Below are 21,091 nucleotides of genomic sequence, written 5' to 3'. Positions count from 1 at the left end.
TCTGAGCCAAAGGTGGTGGAACTGAGTTCCACCAAGTTCCAGCTGAAAAAAGCCCTGGTGTAAAGGCATGTGTCCCAATGGTTTTGACAATATAGTGTATTTTCCCTCACTTCCTGTGCAGATGATGAGTGTTGGACAGAAGAGGAAGTGGGAGGAAGTCTCCTTTTTGGGGTGCAAATAGCATTTAAACCTGTTTACAGGACCTAAGATTTTATCACACTACCCAAATGAAAAAAAAATTGTTTGGAGTTGAGCTTTAAGAGTGTTTATTTTTTGCAAAGGGAGTTTAGAAAAAGTGCTGTATTTTTTTTTAAAAAACTAGGCAAACAGATTTTTATGAATATTTCCCTCATAAAGTTTTGAATGTGCTAAAGTGCCACCAGCCCTGTAAACTAAATAAATGAGATGTAATGGTATTTTAACTGCGACTTTGTATTGCATTAGAGAATTAGTTGATCATTTTCTTAAATAAATTCTTTATTTAAAGTGGAGTTCCACCCATTTTAATAACTTGGATTACATAGATGTAGGTAATCCCCTTTAAAACTACTTTTACCAATGGAAACTTTTTTTTTTTTTCTTGCTAGGAAATACCTTTTTTTCTTCTTTATTCATCCTCACTTCCTGGTCCGGCCGCCGATCGGCGATTACGTCATTCGGCGATTCGCAAGGGCTGCTGGGATGTATCTCATGAGATGAAATCTCGCATTATTACACAGGTGTCCTGAGCTGTACTGTATGTATTGGATTGAGTCCGTGCTCTGCCCCGCCTCCTCTCAATGAACTCTATGGGATATAATGCTTTCAGTCCTCGCTCACTGAGAGGAGGCGGGGCAGAGGCTGAGCGGAGCACGGACTCAATCCAATACTTCTGAGTACAGCTCACTGAGAGGAGGCGGCGCAGAGCACGGACTCAATCCAATACATACAGTACAGCTCAGGACACCTGTGTAATAATGCGAGATTTCAACCCATGAGATACATCCCAGCAGCCCTTGCGAATCGCCGAATGACGTAATCGCCGATCGGCGGCCGGACCTGGAAGTGAGGAGAGGATGAATAAAGAAGAAAAAAAGGTATTTCCTAGCAAGAAAAAAAAAAAAAAAAAAGTTTCCATTGGTAAAAGTAGTTTTAAAGGGGATTACCTACATCTAAAGTTACTAAAATGGGTGGAACTCCACTTTAAAAAGAATATTAGTGAATATATGAATTACAAGGGTAGTGTATATGATCACTGTAAAAATATGTTTCATATTAAGAGTATGTAAGGTACAGTAAGCTGTGTACAACTACAGCTAATATTCAGATGTTGAAATAAACAAGTTTATTATTTTTTTCTCAGTGTTATGGGGGGTATGGAATGAAATATAGTGTGAAGGTTCAGCAATAGGGAACAATATTCCTGGTGACCTAGGATGGGCTTCCAGGATTATTCAATAGTAACCTATGGGTGGATTGTTTATTTTCTATTAGTTAGGGAGTAAAACACAAGGACCCCTCTGAGATGTCATCTTGTCACTTTGATAGCAGTTGAAGGATTTAGCACCCAACAACTGATGGATAAGAGTGTGAACACCTGCCCTTTGTCATGTGTCCTGAAGGAAACATTAGAGGCCTCGCTCTAATGACTCCGCTATTGAGCGGCCACTTGTACCCAAACTCTGTGATTCTGTTATGACTACAAAGTTGGTTGCCATTTACATCATTAATGAAGTTTACTAACACACATTCAGGGCAGAACTCCTGCACATCAAGGTTACATTCCAAAAGAAATATGCATTACACACTTGGGAATTGCATATAACATTGCAACTTGTTTTTGGCACGTTTAGGAGGCATTTGTAAGGCACTAAAGCAGGGGAAGGCAACGTTTTCAGCCTAGAGTGCTAAAAATTTGAAAAGGTATATTTAGTGAGTGGTCACTTCAACATTGGTGTCAGTGACTGCAATAATAAACCCCCTGGTGTCAGTGCAGTAAAATACTCACAGAAGTTGTGTCAGTGCAGTAAAATACTCACAGGTTTGATGTCAGTGAAACAAAAAAAAGGACAAAATAGGACTGGTGTCAGTGCAGCAAAAAAACAAAAAAATAACATGATTAGATTGGCACCTGTGCAGTTTAATACCCCCAGGATTAAAATAAAAAAATAAAAAACATTGGTGTCAGGGCAGCAATATACCCACAGGGTTAGTGTTAGTGCAGCAACATACCCCATTAATAGTGTTAAGAAAAAAAACAGGATTTGTGTCGTTATATACCCTCAGGATTGGTGTCAGCCACTTTCCCAGAACTTTAGGTTTCAAACAGGAGATCACTCCATCGAACAGGGGTTAACACAAGTGCGGTAGGCAGAGCTGGAACACCACAACACTTTGGAGGGGGCCAGACCCCCTTATCCCATAATAGCTATGATTTAGATTCTGCTTCCAGCGTGCAGAATCCTGGCAGGTCCTGCATGCCATCTTACAATTACTTTGGCATGTGTGCCACAAGTTGCCAACCCCTATTCAAAATCTTGCAGCTTTGATTTTAAAAGGACATTTATTAAAAGGAAAAACTTCCCAAAGGCCTTCTAAGTGTCTAACAATAAAGGATACATCTATAGCTTCCCAAGTGAAAGATGGACTCCTCTAAGTACAGAATTGATAACCTGTTGAAGCAGAGAGGAAGATATATCCTTCTCTTTTTCCCTAATATCGGTTTCAGCCTCTCTTTTCCCCTTTCCCCCCTTTTTTTATTCCCCCTTCCTCTTCTTTTTCCCCCTAGTCCTCTGAGGTTTACTACAATAACATTTAAAGAAAAAAAACATAGAAATGGTAGTTGTTTGCCTGTTGCCAGTGATCAAATTGACCTTGATCAGACCACGCGATTCACATTATTGGTATGCATGTCTTAGTCATTACCAGCCTCAGTGGCTTCCTTGGTCCTACTACTGTTCTATTGCATTAATACATGTTACAATTAGTACTTCCTGATCTTTGTACCACTGTTTCTCCTAAATAAAGTGTATAGGAATAAAAAACAAGTGTAACATTTGTTGGAAGATAAACAGCAAGCATTAAAGTGTTACTAAACCCAGGGCCCTGCCTTCACTACATCTGGTCTCCCACAGTGCAAAGAAGATGGAAATGCAATTATTTTAATAAATGTAAACTGCTAAATACCTTTTCTCATCAGCAGTATATAGCAGTTTATTTTACTTCTCTCAGTGTCTGGTGAAAGCTTGTAGGAGGAGCTTTCATTCTGACTGTCCTATGAGGCTGCAGGACCCCTGAGCCTCAGTCTGGACACTGCTAATTGGCCCTGTGCTGATCACATGCACCCTCCCAAGAAAACAAAACTCTCTAGCAATACACGCCAAACTGAGCATGTGCAGAGTGACTCTAACTTCCCTGGCGGTATCCCCGAGCGTGACTCGGGGTGGATTTTTTAGACTAGGATCGGTATCCCCGAGTCACGCTCGGGGTGGATGTGCAGAGCGCACAGCGGTGTCTCTTACCTTCTCCTGGCGATCCAGCGATGATCTCCCATTGCGGGGATCGCCAGCCGTCTGAGATCCCCGCCGCTCGTCCGTCCTCCGTCGGTGTGATGACTTCCTAGTTCCGTTCCCTGCAGCAGCAGCAATGCTGCACGGGAGCGGAACTGGGAGGGAAATTCAAATGTTGCACAAAACACAAACACATAACACATTTATATTATATGTAAATATATATATATGTATATATATATATATATATATATAATGTATGTATATATGTGTATATATATATATATATATATATATATATGCACACACACACACACATATATATATATATATATATACCTATATACACACATATATATATATATAAAATGATATTATTGATTAGATTATAATTCATGCGTTACATATTATATATATATATATATATATATATATGTGTATATATATATATGTGTGTATATATATATATATATATATATATATATACACACACACATATATATATATATATATATATATATATATATATATACATATATATATAATATATAACGCATTAATTATAATCTAATTAATAATATAATTTTATTATATATTATATAATAAAATTATATTATTGATTAGATTATAATTCATGCGTTTGTGTTTCAAATTTACCACATCTGGGATGTCTACTAGACTCTTGTTTTGGTCAGGTTTAAGTCAGTAATTACTAAGAATTGTAGGCTTATAATAAATAACGCCAAATTTCCATGAAAAAAATTGTACCGCTTTTGGTACATAATTCCTGACATAATCATACCGCCAGGGAGGTTAAAGGCTCTGTCTTATCAGGAGATGGATAGGGGACAGTGGTAGAAGGGAAAGATCAGAGAAGACAGGGCCAAACAACCTGTTTACACAATGCTCAGGATTACCCACTTAGGTTCCACAGTGAGTATAACAAGCATGCTTTACTGCATATACAGTACAGACTGATTTTACTTTTGTGGGTTTAGTGACACTTTAAGATCTGTTCATCCTTCTAGGCCTTCATAGAAAAAAATGTAATCTAAGTGGTCTGAATGCACCTCCATCTTGTAGAGATGTAAACACTCTTGTGTCTCAGATGTGATGAGTATACCAAAATCATAAAATGACCTATGCCTAGGTATTTTATATTGGCATTGTTACAGTTCTGTTTCTTTGTTTTCAGGCAAGGACGGTATTAAAGTCTGGATACTTCTGGCTTGGATTACTGCTGGTTCCTACTGCTTGCTTGATACGGGATGTAGCATGGAGAGCGTAAGTTATATACCATTATATTATAATTATATTTTAGGGGGACCTTATGCCTCAACTTGAAGCAGCAACTATAATTGTTGGCCAGAACAACCAACTACCATATATGATCAATCTTCTTCCAAGATGAAATAGCTTTAATGTGCATAACACTCCAGTAAGTGCTGCTTAGGTGCTTCCTGAGCTCTTTGCTTGAAGGTGATGTTTGATTAGGCCCACTCGTTAAAACCTATATTTCTTCAATTACTAACTCATGTTCTCCAAATTATGAAGCATTTCCTGAATTAGATCTTTTCTTATGTATGACACTGGGCAGCACATGTTGCTACCATCAGTTTAGACATTTGATAGGGCTCTAACTGTCTAACCTAAGGGGTCCCTTGTCTCTGACTTCCAGCTCCAGACAAAGTCTGCCAAGCTAAATAAGGGTTTAAATATGTCTTTTACAAGTATGCTAGCAGAAGTATAATTTAGGAATTAATTTTCTGATTTTTACCCTCCCTGTAAGTGGAAATCTAAAGGGGCTATTGTCTCGTGAATTTTGAAGTCCAGTTGAAGTCTTTTTTTTTTCCCCTTATGGACATATACTGGCTTGTGACCATCATTTTTGTAAACGGTTACTGTATATATATATATATATATATATATATATATATATATATATCCTCCATTCATTCATTCGTTCAGTTAGGCATTCCATAAAAATGTAAGAATGTATGGGTGCGCTGATACTGTTGAAGCTGCTACCTGAACTAAACTTAGTGAAAATGAATGTTGAGAAAAATAAGTGAACTAAACAAAAAATACTCTGGTGAATCAACACAATAGCATATGTGCAAACAATAAATCACAGTCAAAATACAGTGATAGATACAATATTGACTGTATATGGTGAGAAAATCAATAATAATCCAATGAATGTGCATGTGATTCAATTCAATCAGAAAGAGTGAGAAAACCAATAAGGGTTCAAAAACCAATGATAGTCCACAAAGTCCAAATAATACTGAGATCTTCACCATGTGACTCAAATTGTTAAAAATTATGGTGTTGGAAATCAACCTCTAGTGATATTCAGGTGATATATAAAGTGACTCCCACCACCGACAGGCTTTCCTCCTTACCAGATGGAAATTAGTAAGGTGCAAATAAAGACTCAATATAGCCAGTTGGAGAGGAGGAAAACTTCCACTGCAATTCCACCCGTTTGGTAACACAAAGGGGCCTCTTACCAGATGGTGCAAAGCTGGTACTGGAAGGATTCTCCTAGGTGAATACCCCCTCGGCTGGCTGGATGTATAAGATCGCCTCCGCAACCATGCAAGTCTGTTTCTCTCTTTCACTCCCCGGATTGCCATGCGAGGAATAAAGGAGCAGACAATAGTGTGATACCCCCGATAGTTTATTGAAAAAAGAGGTAATGCACTTACATGTATGTTGCAAGGAGACAGCGAAAGGATAGCCTATTTAGAATGCCTATGATAGGTGACGTACGTTGCGGCGCGACACGCCTCCTCTCTGACACGCCCTCCTATCTCAGCAGAAGTCTTGTCAGAGGAAACGCGTCAGAGAGGAGGCAAGTCGCGCCGCCACATACGTCACCTATCTAATAGTAGTAGTATACAATGTAATCCTCTGCACATCAGGTTGGGGGAGGGAAGAAGCAGAATTGTAGGCCAATCAGGGTTTACCACGTTACACAGTGCTGTGAATCTAATAAATGGAAATTTCTGATTGGAGGTGAGAGCTTAGAGATGACCAAGCTATATTGTTTTGACTGCAGTGGAGAAAACTAAACAATCAAGACCTTGTAGGTTGTATGGATTAGAAAACTGGCAAAATAGGAATATAAATTTTTTTGCATCTAAAGCAATTGACACATTTATTTTCACAGCCGAAAGATGGCACTGCTACAGGTATATAAAGGAGTAAAATAAATGTAATTCGAATGCCAAATTATGTTTCTAAGAACAATTGTAGCTTTAGCATGCAACGTTATATTGACCTGGCATGCATGTTGTTCACCTTTTACACCAGCCTTATTTTAAGAGAGTAGTAGCAATTAGCATGGATGGTATTGGAATACCATGGATTGGCATGGATTATTACCCCTAGATCATGTCCTATTTAATTTATATGATCATGTTACCGTCATCTGATGTCATCTTTACTCCACACCAGAATTATAAATGATACCATTAGGTAAAGAAATATATTTCTTGGAATTATGTGTAACCACTGTGACCAAAATACTGAGAAAGTACCGAATTCTTCTCATCATATGGCACCCAACCTTGATAGATTTATAAATATCTGCTCATCAAACAACTTGCTGAGCTATCACTCTATGTCGCTATGTGTACCCCACATTCTTCTACAAACAGATTGCTCCCAGGCACAGCTAAAAGAGCAGCGCAACTGTCAGCATATTAAACTGTGCAGATGCAAACCAAAGACTAGATGGTTGCATCTGTTCATACAAATATTTGCCTACTCAACAGTCTAACTGATCATTGAACAACATTCTCTATAGTCCTTGTTGTAAGAGAACAACAAGCACTTTATATTAATAATGCCAAACGCTTTTCACAAACACAGCAATGCCTTTGCTTTGATTTTTATATCATAGTAGGAAGCTCAGTGAGCTGAAATGATTTCTTGTTAACCTATTTTTTTAGCTTTTTTTTTTTCCTAGTAATGTAATATACAGTATACTGTGTGCATGTATATATACAGTATAAGATTTACAGTGGGTATAGAAAATAATTGCCCCCTTTAAAATAATCACATTTTGATGCTTTACAGCCTGAAATTTAGAAAGATACGGTTTTTGTTTTATCCAGCTGTTTTTACCCAGTGCAACCTATAGGATCCAAGTGAAAGATATAACACCAACTTGTCAGAAAAAAATAAAAAGCATAATCACTGAGTTGAAAAAAGGATCACACCCCACCTAAAAATGACTCAATCAGGTGTAGCTAACCACCTTCTCAATGGCACACAAAGCCATTTGATTGTCAACTGTGATCAGCTGTGGTCATTTTGATTAGCTCATCATGAAAAGAGCTTTCCTGGAGTCCCTGATAGTGCAACTAAAGCAAACAATCAACTATGGGTGGCATGGCACTGTCTGCAGGGATTGCGGGAATGCTTTCCCACCAGCATAATATAATGATCACTGCTAGCGGCTATAGCCGCTAACGGTGAATGGGCAAAAAACCCGACAGGATGGTTGCACTGCAGTTGATCTATGGATCGCCTTCAGTACAACCAGCCTGCCCATAGACGGATTGAGATTTGGCCGATTCAGCATGAATTTTGATCCATCTATGGCTGGCTTAAAGGAAATTGTAAAATCCGATTCTCTCATAAATAGTGATAAGGGAATCTTTTTAATGAAGGCACAAACGACAATGAAAAACCATGTCAGAGCTTACATATTGTAATTTTAATGACCTGCCCCCCCCCCCATCCTCCCCCTCACATGACTATGTTGGGACCTAGTGTTTGGCAATTCATGACCAAGTCTTACATCTTAGGAGGAAGGCTACACATACTGAGAAACATTGGTTATTTCTGTGGGTACTGATGGGTAACCAAAGTAGTGATGGTGCAGATCAGCGGTGAACGGTGAGCAAGCCTGAATAAGTGACAGATTTTTTTTTAAGAGACCCAATGCCTAACTAGATAAGCATATGAAGTAAAGGTACTTACATAGCCATAACTCAGCTTCCTTTATTGTTTTGCTCCCCTGCTGTGCTTTCAATAGACCTTATATTAATAATGACCTCTGACACATTTAGTAGTGTTGGAGGATCTGTACTCCAAAGAATAGACAGCTGCTCCCTCTCCCCGCCCTCATGTCAGCCAAGGTCCTGGCCAGGGAGGATTCAAACAATCTGCATTGACAGCCTTTGCAGATCACATGTGGTTTCCTGAACCACTGCCAGGACCTTGATTGACATCAAGGCCCAGGAGAGGGAGCTGCAGTGTCCTTTTGGAAATCAGGTATGAGTATGCAAGCACCTTTTCTTTTATGTTAGGCATTGAATGGTGACAAGGTCTCCTTTACTGCCAGGGTTTTATTTTAAACATATTTCTTTCTTATTTCTTACCTGAAAAGAAATATGGGGAAAAAAAACTTTGAATAAATCTTGAAGCACAAACTAAACCTATATTCCATAAAGAAAGTTTTCCAGCTGAGCCTTATAAACGTGACTTGTTATAGCTTAGTCTGGCACTGTCAAAATAATTCCATTTTGAGCAAGGTTTCTGTAACACATCCCATCTAATTGATGTAACAAGCTTACTCATCCCATTAGACAACAAAGCCAATTGTGATGGATTTAACCCATATCTCCTCAGCCTTGGCTAGAGAGTGCTCTACAAATCACCAGTTGTTCACAGCAGGATTAGAAGGACGTCAGGGTAACAATAACACAACTCAAGAAGGATATCCCTGGTCACTCACTCTTGGCTACTAGAGCTGGTTAGTTAGCGGCTGTGTGCTGTTATAGGCCACATTAGAGTAAATATCCAGCGCTGTGGGGGGCAGAGCGTGGCTCTTATCAACATACTGTGTTACTTTAGGCCGCAAATGTAGGAACATTTTAACAGCATGATTTATAAACTATCTTGAAGTTAAAAACCTGGGATTGTGTATTCATACATAAATAAGGATTGAGAAGAAGCTTTCTGTTCCCAGCTTGTCTTATGGGATGATTTGCTGGATGCTTGAAATGCTTTGTAATTTGAAAAGTTACAAAAAGATTTACTACTTCTCTGCAAATTCTAAGTGGGACTAAAGACATAACTTTTATTAATTTTGGATAGAGTAAGAGAGGGTTACATAGTAACATAGTAGTTGAGGTTGAATAAAGACAATAGTCCATCCAATTCAACCTGTGTAGTTGTGTGTGGACGTATTCATTTCCCATACCGCTGAATGTTTTGATCTTTGAGATGTACGTCCAAGAGTCTTTTAAAAGTAGCCATACTCCCCGCAGTTACCACCATTTGTGGAAGAGAGTTCCACAATCTTATTGCCCTTACTGTAAAAAAACCTGTGCATAGCCTGAGGTTAAATTGCTATCATGTCCCCCCTCAGGCATCTCTTCTCCATGGAGAATAAATCAAGCGCCTGTAAACGCTCCTCATAATTAAGATCCTCCAATCCCCTAATTAGTTTAGTTGCCCTTCTGGACAGAGTACTCCATATGTTGTCAGACCATGGTTTTATAAAGTGGTAGGATTATAGTTTTATCTCTGGAATATATCCCCTTCCTTATGCATGCTAATATTCTGCCGGCTTTGGCAGCTGCAGCTTGACATTACATGCTATTGCATAGTCTACCTTCTACTAATACTCCCAGATCTTTCTCCATTCTTTATTCCCCCAGAGGTTCCCCTCCAAAGCGTATTTTGCATTTATGTTTTTCATCCCCAAGGGCATTACCTTACTTTTCTCCACATTAAACCTCATTTGCCATGTAGTTGCCCACTCTGTTATTTTGTTCAGGTCATTCTATAAGATTTCTATATCTTGATGTGAAGTTATTGCCCTGCTTATTTTTGTCATGTGCAAAAACTGAGATTGAGCTGGTGATCCCGTCCTTGATGCTATTTATGAATAAATTGAACAAAATTGGTTCCAGGACTGAGCCTTGGGGGACCCCACTTACCACTCCAGACCAGTCTGAGTATGCATTATTTATCACCACCAGGGGGTTATAGCCCCTGTACAGCTTATTTTGTAATTTGTGTCTCTTTTGCGAGGTTTCTTATTACTTCCTGTCCCGTAGCCAAAACAGGAAGTATAAAGTGAGAGAATTCCTGGTAGTAACCATGGTCACCAGAACTAGTGTCCCCATTGGTAGATATCACCACTATTCCTGTTCTGGCGACATCCCAAAAATTGGGATTTTCTTTTACTTTCACTGTGGGGGTGTAGGAACCAGGGGGTCAACTCTCCCTAGCTGAGGCAAAGACATCAATAAAAAAAAACTGACAGGTCTACTCTCTCTCCACTCTATCCAAAGCTAAAAAAAAGGGGTTGCCTTTACTTACTTTTTTTTTGGGGGGGGGGGGTGAGGTCAAGCGTGGCATGTGAGAAGACACACTTCGCTTCGCTTCCCCTGCTGATCCTGTCTTTGATCCTCTGCCCGCTCCACAACACCTGTTTTGAACTGCCCAGAGCAAGGGCTCAGGATTGCAAGGGCCCAGCAGTCTGGGGGCACTATCAGCGCCTTGTGAACTAAGGACAGCAAGCTTGTTACTTCCTCCATAGTGATGCTCTGCCAGGCCTCTACTGCAACTGTCTTCAGTTCCTGCTTGTTCTTGGATTCGTTTTTTAAAGTGCAATCCATGCTTGAATTTTCTTGTGCCAATGATGTACAATGGAAGACCATACAATGCTGTGCTCCCCTCCTCATGTGCCCTCACTCACCAGCTCTCAGACGAAATAACGCCTGTTAGGAAAATGGCAATCTTCAGATTTCCATGGTAGAAAATTTACAACTCTTTCATGTGCTCCAGCAGGGTGGCAGGTCTCTCATATTCATTATCGTGAAAGAATAAACAGGAGATATCCATTGCGTAATTCCATTTTATTAAAAAAAACTTTTTTAAAAAAACCCACAGGTTAGGGCACTTTCTGAAGAAACTGCTGCTTGTTTCACCATGTCTGTAATTTCCCTAACAAAAGGTGTTATTTATACTGAGAGCTAGTGAGTAAGGGCACATGAGGAGGGGAGCACTAGACATGTGCGGTTTGTTTCGTTCCGAATAAATATTCAGACAAATGTGTCTTTTTTTCAGAGATTCGGATATATCCGAATACCCGAATTGCAGTATCAACAAAGTTTACCAAATGCTCTGAATAACGAAATTAAATTGTCAGAATTTTGGAAATTCGAATCGAAATCCGAAACAAATTTTACATTGAATTCCAGTCGAATGGGAAATGTAAACAGACTTCTGAAATCAAAGACTGTGTGTGTTATTAGAGTACCATTTTAAAATAATGCTGTTTTTGTTAAGCCAAATATTATTTAAAGAGTCATTGTAATCACTTGATGAAGATTTTTCTTCTTGTTTGTTCACTTTGCCACATTCGAATTGAAAAAAAAAATCTAAAGTTTACGATTCGACCGATTCAAAATGTATCAATTTGAACGTTTCAAATCGAAAAAAAATCGGTAAATTTGAAGAAAATTCGAAAAAGACATAAAACAAATTCTGATTACGAATATGAATCCCGAGTACAAATTAAACAAATCAACCAAATTTAACTAAACTAAAAATCTAGAATAACGAATCTAAACTAAACAAAACACATATTTTCGTCATGCACATGTCTAGGGACCACAGAACTTTATGGTCTTTCATTACACATCATTAGCACATTTCACATTAAATGACGCATTCAATCGCTGGCGCTAAATAAGTGTTGCATTATATGAACTTTATTTTATTTTTATTTATTTTTTTTTTTATGTATTTGCATATATATAGAAGATTCTAAGATAAAGAGTGACCATATGTAGTTTTACACAGAATTTTTAGCAGACAGCACTGGGTTCCATATCTTAATTTTAAAGGACATTGCACCTTTCACTACAGCAGCAGTCTACTTTTCATACTGGTACATATACCGCAACGCGGGTACATTAACACCTAATAGCTAGATATCATGTTACTACTAGGAAACACCAAACACTCTCTTGAAGCAGTTATAAGCACAATTGCCTGATTTGGAGAGTTTTTAGTACTTCTTATAAACCGGGACAAATCGGCACTAATGCTTCTGGATGATAACCCCTTACAATCCATCACTCCTTCCTGTCCAGTTCTAGTTTCCCCTTCATTTAAATACCTGGGCATACAGCTTACACCTCAGCCGGTGGACTTTTGACAATTAAATATAAATTCCCTGCTAAACTGTTTTAGGAATAAAATCAATATTTGGAACAGGCTCTAGCTATCCTTGGCTGGCAAGACAAAATTCATTGTTATGCCCCAACTATTATATTTCTTGCACAACACTCCTGTGGTTATACCACTAAGCATTTTTTGAGATGTAAATTCCATCTTTAGGCAGCAGCTGTGTAATAATAGGGTACCCAGAGTGAGGTTGGAACATCTGCAGAGACCCAAGGATGCTGGTGGCTTAGCCATGCCAACCCCTTGTCTTTACTTCCTGGCTGCGCAGCTACAGTACAACACTTTTGTAAGGGGCTGATTTCCCCTTCTTGTCTAGACCAGTCAATTCCTGGATCCTACAATATACAACCAAAGTGACCGATATACCAATAGGATTGGAGGCTGCGCCTTTGAAGTCTAATTGTCTCCTGCCTACATATACCCATATTCAGAAAATTTGGAATAAGGCTAAACAGCTCCAGCAGGTTACTAGCTTCACTTGCTACAGCCATAGAGAATAATGGCCATTACCCTAGGCTCGCAAAAGTGCAACAAGCTCAGAGGTGGCGCAGGTTTGGTATAACCCATCTGCACCATATCTTTAAAGATGGATCTCTCTGTTCTTTTGAGGAACTATGTGCAAGATTTTCTCTGCCAATGTCCTTGCTATTTTATTATATTTAGCTCAAACATGATATAGTGGCTCAGGGCCCATCAGTGGAGTGGCATCAATACCCAACGCCAGTGTTTAACATAATATCTGGTACAGTCTTATCTAGGGGCTTTATTTCCTATTGCTATGCCATCCTGTTAAGTGAATTTTTGAAATCACTCCCCTTGACTACAAGAGGAGGGTGGGAGATGGACCTTGGCCCATTTGTGGAAGATCAGTAGGAGAAAGCTCTTCAGGCAGTATCCCAATGTTGCCTTAACGTTGCCCAAAGACATTTTTCCCTGGTCAGGGTACACAAAATTAGCATACTAGATGCTCCCACTTGCAGTAAGTGTTTCAGGGATCACAGTGATCTGATTCATTTAACTTGGTGGTGTCCCAAATTACATATATACTAAGTAAGGGTAATGTACACTCTGAATACTGTATTAAAGATTTCTGTCCCGCTTGACCCTAAACCATGTCTTCTTGGCATTTTAGATGGTTTTCAATTACCAGCTCCTACTAGAAAAGTGGTGGCCAGAGCCCTTTTTCAATCCCGGAGAGTTATACTTAGGTATTGAAGTCTGCTGATGTTTCTTCCCATAAGGAGTAGGCACAGTCAGTGCCAGGACAAGGTCATCTAGAGCCCAGGGAAAACTGCACCCCCTAAGATGTATAAGCATTATGTGTTAGCAAACTCCCACCAAAAAAAAAAAAAAAAAAGAAAATTGAGCACTAATCTGCATGCCTACTCCCTAAGCATAAATACCCCTCCCTCTAGTACAATTCTGTCCATTTGCTGAAATCCTCCATGCCAGCACAAATATTTTCCCCCCTCCAATCCCCCCTCTAAGCTCAAATCCTCTCTCTCTCCAAATCCCCCCAGTTTATACCCCCCCCAAAAAACAATCACCCCTCCTAGCACAAAACCTATACCCCCCTCAAATTTTCCTTCCAAGCACAAATCCTCTCCCCCTACTCCAAATCCCCCCCCTCCCAGAACATATTCTCCCCCCAATCTCCCCTTCTAGCACAACCCCCCCCCCAGTCATCCCTACTATCCCAAATTCCCCATCCAAAATACATTTCCCCTCATAGCACAAATTCCCTCCCCTCTACCCCCCTCTACCATATCACCTCTTCTAACACAATCTCCATAAATCCCCTTTCCTAGCACAAATCCTCTTCCCCCATCCCCACTCTCAGCACAAATCCCCCCAAATCACCATTCCTAGCACACACCCCTAATTTCCCCTAGAATAACTATTATCCCCTGCCAACCCCCAATTTCCCCCTCCCAGCACAACCCCCCCCCCCCCCACCTCACATGTTACTACAGTGCCCAAAGCAGTCAACCCTTTTGCCTACCCCTTGTCCTAGCCCTGGGTACAGTGTATTGGTGAAACTCCTAGACTGGAGAAGTACATCTACCAGCATAGGGGATGCTCCCGTAAATGTAATAATCTCTGGGGTCCCTGGCTGGATACCCCCTGAGTCCACTTGACCTGGTCATGGACAGACTTCTCATTGGTTAAGTCATATGATATCTCTTTGATTATGGAATTTAACTGTGCATATTAAAGCATGAGTTGGGGGTTGTGGATATCATTTTTAAGGTTTATCAATGGTATAGCTGTAACGCTTATGTGCAGGAGGGGCATTTTATGTTTGTATTAACATGCAAATTAAATAAAGTATGTGTTTTTCAATGATGTTTGATGTATCTGAGAGGCTATCTTGGAACTGCTGTATCGATATTGTTTATTTTTTGTTTCTTTTCAATAAAACTTTATTTGATTTTAAAAAAATATATTTTTGGCAGCATAGTGTAGGTGTGTGGTCAGAAGTGTGTTGGTTTGTAGGTCTTCTATTGGAGCCAAAAGTTAAGCATTGATACAATTCATGATTAATCATTTGAGAGAGCCAAATGTTTCAGTTCAATAGATGTATGTTTTATCAGATTTCTAATACTGCCTTAACCCAGATTTCCTAAAAGAATGGTAAATCCAGATGTAAATTCAAACAGTAGCAAAATAATCCTAATCCAGAAAAGTAAATCCAGCCTTGAAATAGACTCTATAGGTTTGGCAGATCCTCTTGCAGATGCCTTCAAAAAAAAATTGGCTTACCACCAACCACCCTAGACTCGCCTTCAAAGTACTCACCTCCCTCTTCTATAACTGATGACATAAAATGCCCAATGATTCTGGGTGTGGTGGTACACATCACCTCCTCCCAGTGTTTAGGCTTAGGGACCAATTACCAGGCATGGGAAGATAAAAGGACATGGTGACGTTATCACTCCCTCTAAGTTCAAACACCAGCCGACACTGAGCATTTTGTGGCAGGTGCCTGAGAGGGAGGAGTGGTGGGGAAGTGCTATGAAGGTGAATATAACGCAGTAGGTATAAAGTGATAGGCAGGTACATTTCAAACAAATTTACCATGAATGTGAAAGGTGTTGGGGATCGCTTTTAATAGTTGATAGAAGTAATCAAGCAACAGCTATTCACAGAAGATGAAAGCCTAATTTGAGAACAGTACATCCCTGAGGATGAGCACCAGGCAGACACTTGAGAACAGAGTGCCTGGTTTCATTCTCCATTTCTTCTGCTGTATCATCATGCAGTTTCGTACTAGTGACACTTTAAAAAATACATATTTTATTGCTTCTTTTTACTTGCTCATTCTTGTCATATTTATTCAAATGTAGCCTTTCTTGTGTTTACTGCGCCCCCTTTCATGCCGAAGCGACACTTTGTTGTTACAGTGTTGCGCATTCATACATAGCTCTCTGAAATGAGGCCTACTACTCTTCTTCCGGAACAGCGATCTGGAAGATTATTGCTTCTATTACCTGATTAGGTGTTTGTGTGATCTGACATCCCTGGAGCCTAGTTGAATAAACAAATCTGTGCTTTTCTGCTCTTCATTTCACATGTTATGACATCGCAGAGTGCCTTCCGAGGCAATATTACCCTTCTGCTGCTGGCACGGCTCCTGTAGAATTCTTCACGGCAACTGTAAATAATTGAAGAGCGTGTCATTCCCTATAGATTCTCTTCCTTGTTTATGAAGGCGTATGTTTTCCATCCCTTGCTGGTGAAAGCATTTTTTTCCTTATGTTTTTCATGTCGTCTTGCCTTGTCAAAGCAGAGATGAATTCCGCTTTAATTATGACTTTGCGCTCTAGAGCTGTCAGTTTAACCTGCCATGTATTTCCTCAGGCACACATCCTGTGTACAAGTTTGGAAATGGCCGTGCAAAACTTTTTCATTGGCAGATGACTGGAGTATCAGAAAGAAAACAATTTTCTAAAACAAAGTATATCATTTAGTGATACTATAGTAGTTAGACTATTTACCTCTAAATAATTTAGTTAGACTAGTTACCCGTAAATTAAGTAAAAAAAAAAAACATTTTTTTATTATGATTTTTAAAGATTACCTCTAAGATGACTGAGTCAAAATATGTCAGCTTTTATCATTTTCCAAGGACAGACCAACAAAAGATTTGCTGTGATTGATTGCTTCGGGTATTGCATTTTCCACTTGGTGCTTTGTTCTTGGACTGTAATATTGGATAAGGCCTCTAGTAGTGTTTTATAAGAACTGTTACCCTCCTCTGTTTCTACCGCACAAGTTTAGAGACTAGTTTAGAACAGATGCTGTGGCAGGTACAGTCCTACAATAGGTCTGTCCTACTTTGGATTTGCTCTCTACTATAAACTCTACAAACAAATGGCCACTGCCCTCACCTATAACTGGCCTTTGCAGCAAGGAGCACATGGAAGGGCAACACATGCAAAACAAAACCAAAAAAATACCCAGCTTAATTTACCGACTAGGGATGATCGAATTTTTCAAAAGTTCGGTTCGACCAGAACACCCGAACTTCCCGAAAGTTCGGCCCGGATTTCAGAACCCCATTGAAATCAATGGGACCCGAACTTCTGTAATCAAAAAAACACCATTTTGAAGCCCTAAAACCCAATAAATGCCCCTAAAAAGTGCCTAGGGTTCTGGGTCATGCCCCAGGGACTATTAATCACACAAAAAAAAGTTCTTAAAAATTGTCATTTTTGATAGAGAGCCAATTATTGAAGAAATTATTGAAAAAAAAATGAGATTTCTTTGGATTTAGTGTCTGGGGGTCTAAAAAGTGTACCTGTGAAGTTTCAGCTCTGTAGCATGTCCAGAACCAGAAAAAAAAGTTTGTTTGTATTAGAATTGCAATAGAACAGGATAGTGGCTCCGCTATTTTCACACCTTGCCGGTTTGTAGCCGGCGTTTTTTTGGGCATTTTTTGGGGGTCTTTGGAGGCAGGCATAACATCAGAACTTCTGTGTAGGGGTATATATACACACACAGATGTATATATATATACACATACACATATATAGGTGTGAAAGTAGCAGAACACTATGCTTGCGCTAATGAAATAATTAACACCCATATGGCTTCTCTGCTATCTGTAATGTTCCGGTACCTTTGGTACCCTAAATTACTCTTTTCACAAGTGTATGCGCCCCACCATTCTCTTTTGAAAAGGTGCGCATACACCTTTAAGACTGAAGCTGTCATCACTCAGCGCCGGACTAGATGGCTATTTAAAGCGCCGGTTCTCACTCACATGTGTTCGTTCAAACACCCTTACCTGGATGCTAACTTGGCTTGAAGCTTTCGTGCTTGCAAGCATACCTCGCTGACGGAACCTCGCTGCGCTGATTCCTGCATCCCGCTTCCGGATCATCCGCTCCTCCTGAACCAACCTTCGGCTGTATTGCTATTAGTGCTAAGTACCCCGCAGGGGAACCCTCTATAAACTTATACTAAGCTTACACTATCTAGCTCTGCATAGTAAAGACTATTTATCACATCTGCATATCTAGATTGCTAGCTCTTAAGACTACTGCTACTTATTCCTGCACTGGGTTGATCACTCTTGTATGTCCACCTGCTACTCTGTCATCTGCTACCATACATGATTGCTAAACCTACCTGCATCCATCTGCTACTGTCTTACCTTCAAGTGTCTGTCACCTACCACCTCCACTCAACCTATCTCTTAAATCTTCATCACTGTGTTACTACATACATAAAGTCACTCTAGGAACCAGCTTGTTGAGTGTGTGTATTTACTAGCTGAATTAAGACCTTCCACACATGATGAGTCATTGAGGTTGGGAATGGTATCTCAGCATCTCTCTTACATGACTACTGAAGTGGAATATTTCTGCAGCTGAAAATCCACACCATACATGAAACGCAGGAGCGTTACAGATTGAACGAACCTACAAATGGATTCAGCAGAAATAACCACTCAGGTGACACAATTAAAACAGCAAGTAACTGCGTTAATACACGCACTTGCTGAATTAAAAGAAGACAATCAGGCTCTGTCGCAGCAGGTAATTAGACTGACACAACTTACCTCTGCTCAGTCCCCTGAACCCAAGATAAATCCCCCTTTGGTATTTACAGGCGATCGCAAAAAATTTCGCGAATTTAAAAACGCATGTGAGTTACTTTTTTTGCTAAAACCTCGTACCTACCTTACTGATCACATTAAGGTTTGTACTATTATTTCTTTCCTAACAGGCGATCCTCGAGCCTGGGCAGACTCTCTTTTTGAGAAAAACGACCAGCTTCTCAACTCCTATGCCTTGTTCCTAGCAGAACTCACTAGCCTATATGATGACCCCAATAGGCAGAGTACTGCCGATCTTCAATTAAGATCCTTGAAACAAGGAAGGAGGCCTGTAGAAGACTTTGTCGCGGAATTCAAGAGATGGACCCTTGATTCAGAATGGAATGATGCATCTCTGAAAACCCAATTTAGGCTTGGCCTATCAGAAGCCCTTAAGGACGAGCTCGCCCGAGCGGATCTACCAAAAACCCTGGATACATTAATACAACTCAGTATTACCATAGATAGAAGACTACGAGAAAGAAAGACTGAGAAAATGGGAATGCCATTATCCGTTTCCTCTCGGTTTCCGGCCGTTAACCCCGTTCCTATGGAGGTAGGAACCATACGCCCACCGCTATCAACTATGGAAAAAGCCAAAAGACGATATGAAAATCTCTGCTTGTACTGTGCATCCCCGGATCACAAGATAAATGTCTGTCCCCTAGTCAACAAAAAGAAGGGTGAGTGTTCACATGTCCTCCTAGGGGGATTGACAACCAAGGGGAGGAGGTAGAGCTGGAATTTTTAGCACTAATAGGTAAAGCGGCAAAACTAGGATCAGTCATCATATTGGGGGACTTCAATTATCCCGACATTGACTGGGAAGAGGGGACTGCACACTCGCATAAGGCCCGGCTATTCACGGAAACCTTACAGGATAACTACATGTCGCAGTTGGTGGATTCCCCTACTAGAGAGAATGCTATCCTGGATCTATTGATCACTAATGACCCAGACATAATCTCGGAGGTAGGAGTCCAGGACAACCTGGGCTCTAGCGATCACAGGATGATCACATTTAGTATAAATAACAATATAAAAAGGCAAGTGGGGAACATAAGAACCCTAAACTTCAGAAGGGCAGACTTTCCAAAATTGTACTCATTGATGGAAAGGGTAAACTGGGACCAAACCCTGGGATCACTGACCACAGAGGAAAAATGGGAATGCTTTAGAACAATATTAAGCAAAGGCATCTTGCAGTGCATTCCTATGGGGAATAAATTTAGAAGAGACAAAGCCAAACCTGGCTGGCTAAACCGTAGCGTTAAAAAACTTATTAGGGGAAAAAAATTGGCCTTCAAGAAATATAAATCAGAGGGCACTGTATCGGCCTTCCAGCAATACAAGGAGGAAAATAAGAAGTGTAAACACGAAATCAAGATGGCTAAAATCAACTTTGAGAGACAAATAGCGGAGGATAGTAAAAAAAAACCCAAAGAAATTCTTTAAATATATCAACAGCAAAAAAACTAGGGCAGAGCATATTGCACACATAATTAGCGATGATGGGAGGATGGTTACAGAGGACACTGAAAAAGCAACCGTGCTGAATTCTTTTTTCTCGTCAGTCTTTACGCAGGAAAAGGAAGGGTACACTGACCATGACTGTATGGTTAGTAGTAATACACAGGACTTGCCACTATGGCTAACAGAGGGGGAAATCAGGGAAAGACTGGATAAACTTAACACAAACAAATCACCAGGCCCGGATGGCGTACATCCGAGAGTGCTCAAGGAACTCAGTATGGTTATATCTAGACCACTGTTCCTGATCTTTGCTGACAGTATTAGGACAGGAGATGTACCAGGGGATTGGAGGAAGGCTAACGTGATTCCGATATTCAAAAAGGGCCAGAGACATATCCCGGGAAATTATAGGCCTGTCAGTCTGACATCAATAATATGTAAACTTTTGGAGGGGATGATAAGGGACTATATCGTAGAGTATGCTAAAGATAACAACATCATCAGTAGTAACCAGCACGGGTTTACAAATGGGCGATCTTGTCAAACCAATCTCTTAGCATTCTACGAGGAAGTGAGCTGTGAGCTAGATAGGGGGAGACCAGTGGATGTGGTGTACTTGGATTTCGCTAAGGCGTTTGATACAGTTCCCCACAAGCGCTTAATTTATAAAATAAGGTCTGCAGGTATCGACAGCAGGGTTTGCTCTTGGATACGGAATTGGCTAAAAGGCCGTGTCCAAAGGGTAGTAATAAACAGCGCATACTCAGACTGGTCTGAGGTAGTAAGCGGGGTGCCCCAGGGCTCA

General features: G+C 40.1%; 1 protein-coding gene across 1 annotated transcript in view; it reads left to right on the top strand.

Annotated features, from left to right (window-relative positions):
- ATP8A2 (ATPase phospholipid transporting 8A2) overlaps window positions 1–21,091 on the top strand; it is a 979,867-nt gene that overhangs the window by 906,993 nt on the left and 51,783 nt on the right. The window contains exon 34 of the mRNA XM_082246766.1: window positions 4,684–4,772. Within this exon, the coding sequence (XP_082102892.1) occupies window positions 4,684–4,772 (89 nt within the window). The remainder of the gene's footprint in view (window positions 1–4,683; window positions 4,773–21,091) is intronic.

Source organism: Pelophylax lessonae, assembly GCF_965119305.1.
Source record: "Pelophylax lessonae genome assembly, chromosome: 2".
Lineage (NCBI taxonomy): Eukaryota > Metazoa > Chordata > Amphibia > Anura > Ranidae > Pelophylax > Pelophylax lessonae.
The sequence above is the reverse complement of the archived record's forward strand: the minus strand, read 5'-3'. Positions and strand labels throughout refer to the sequence as shown.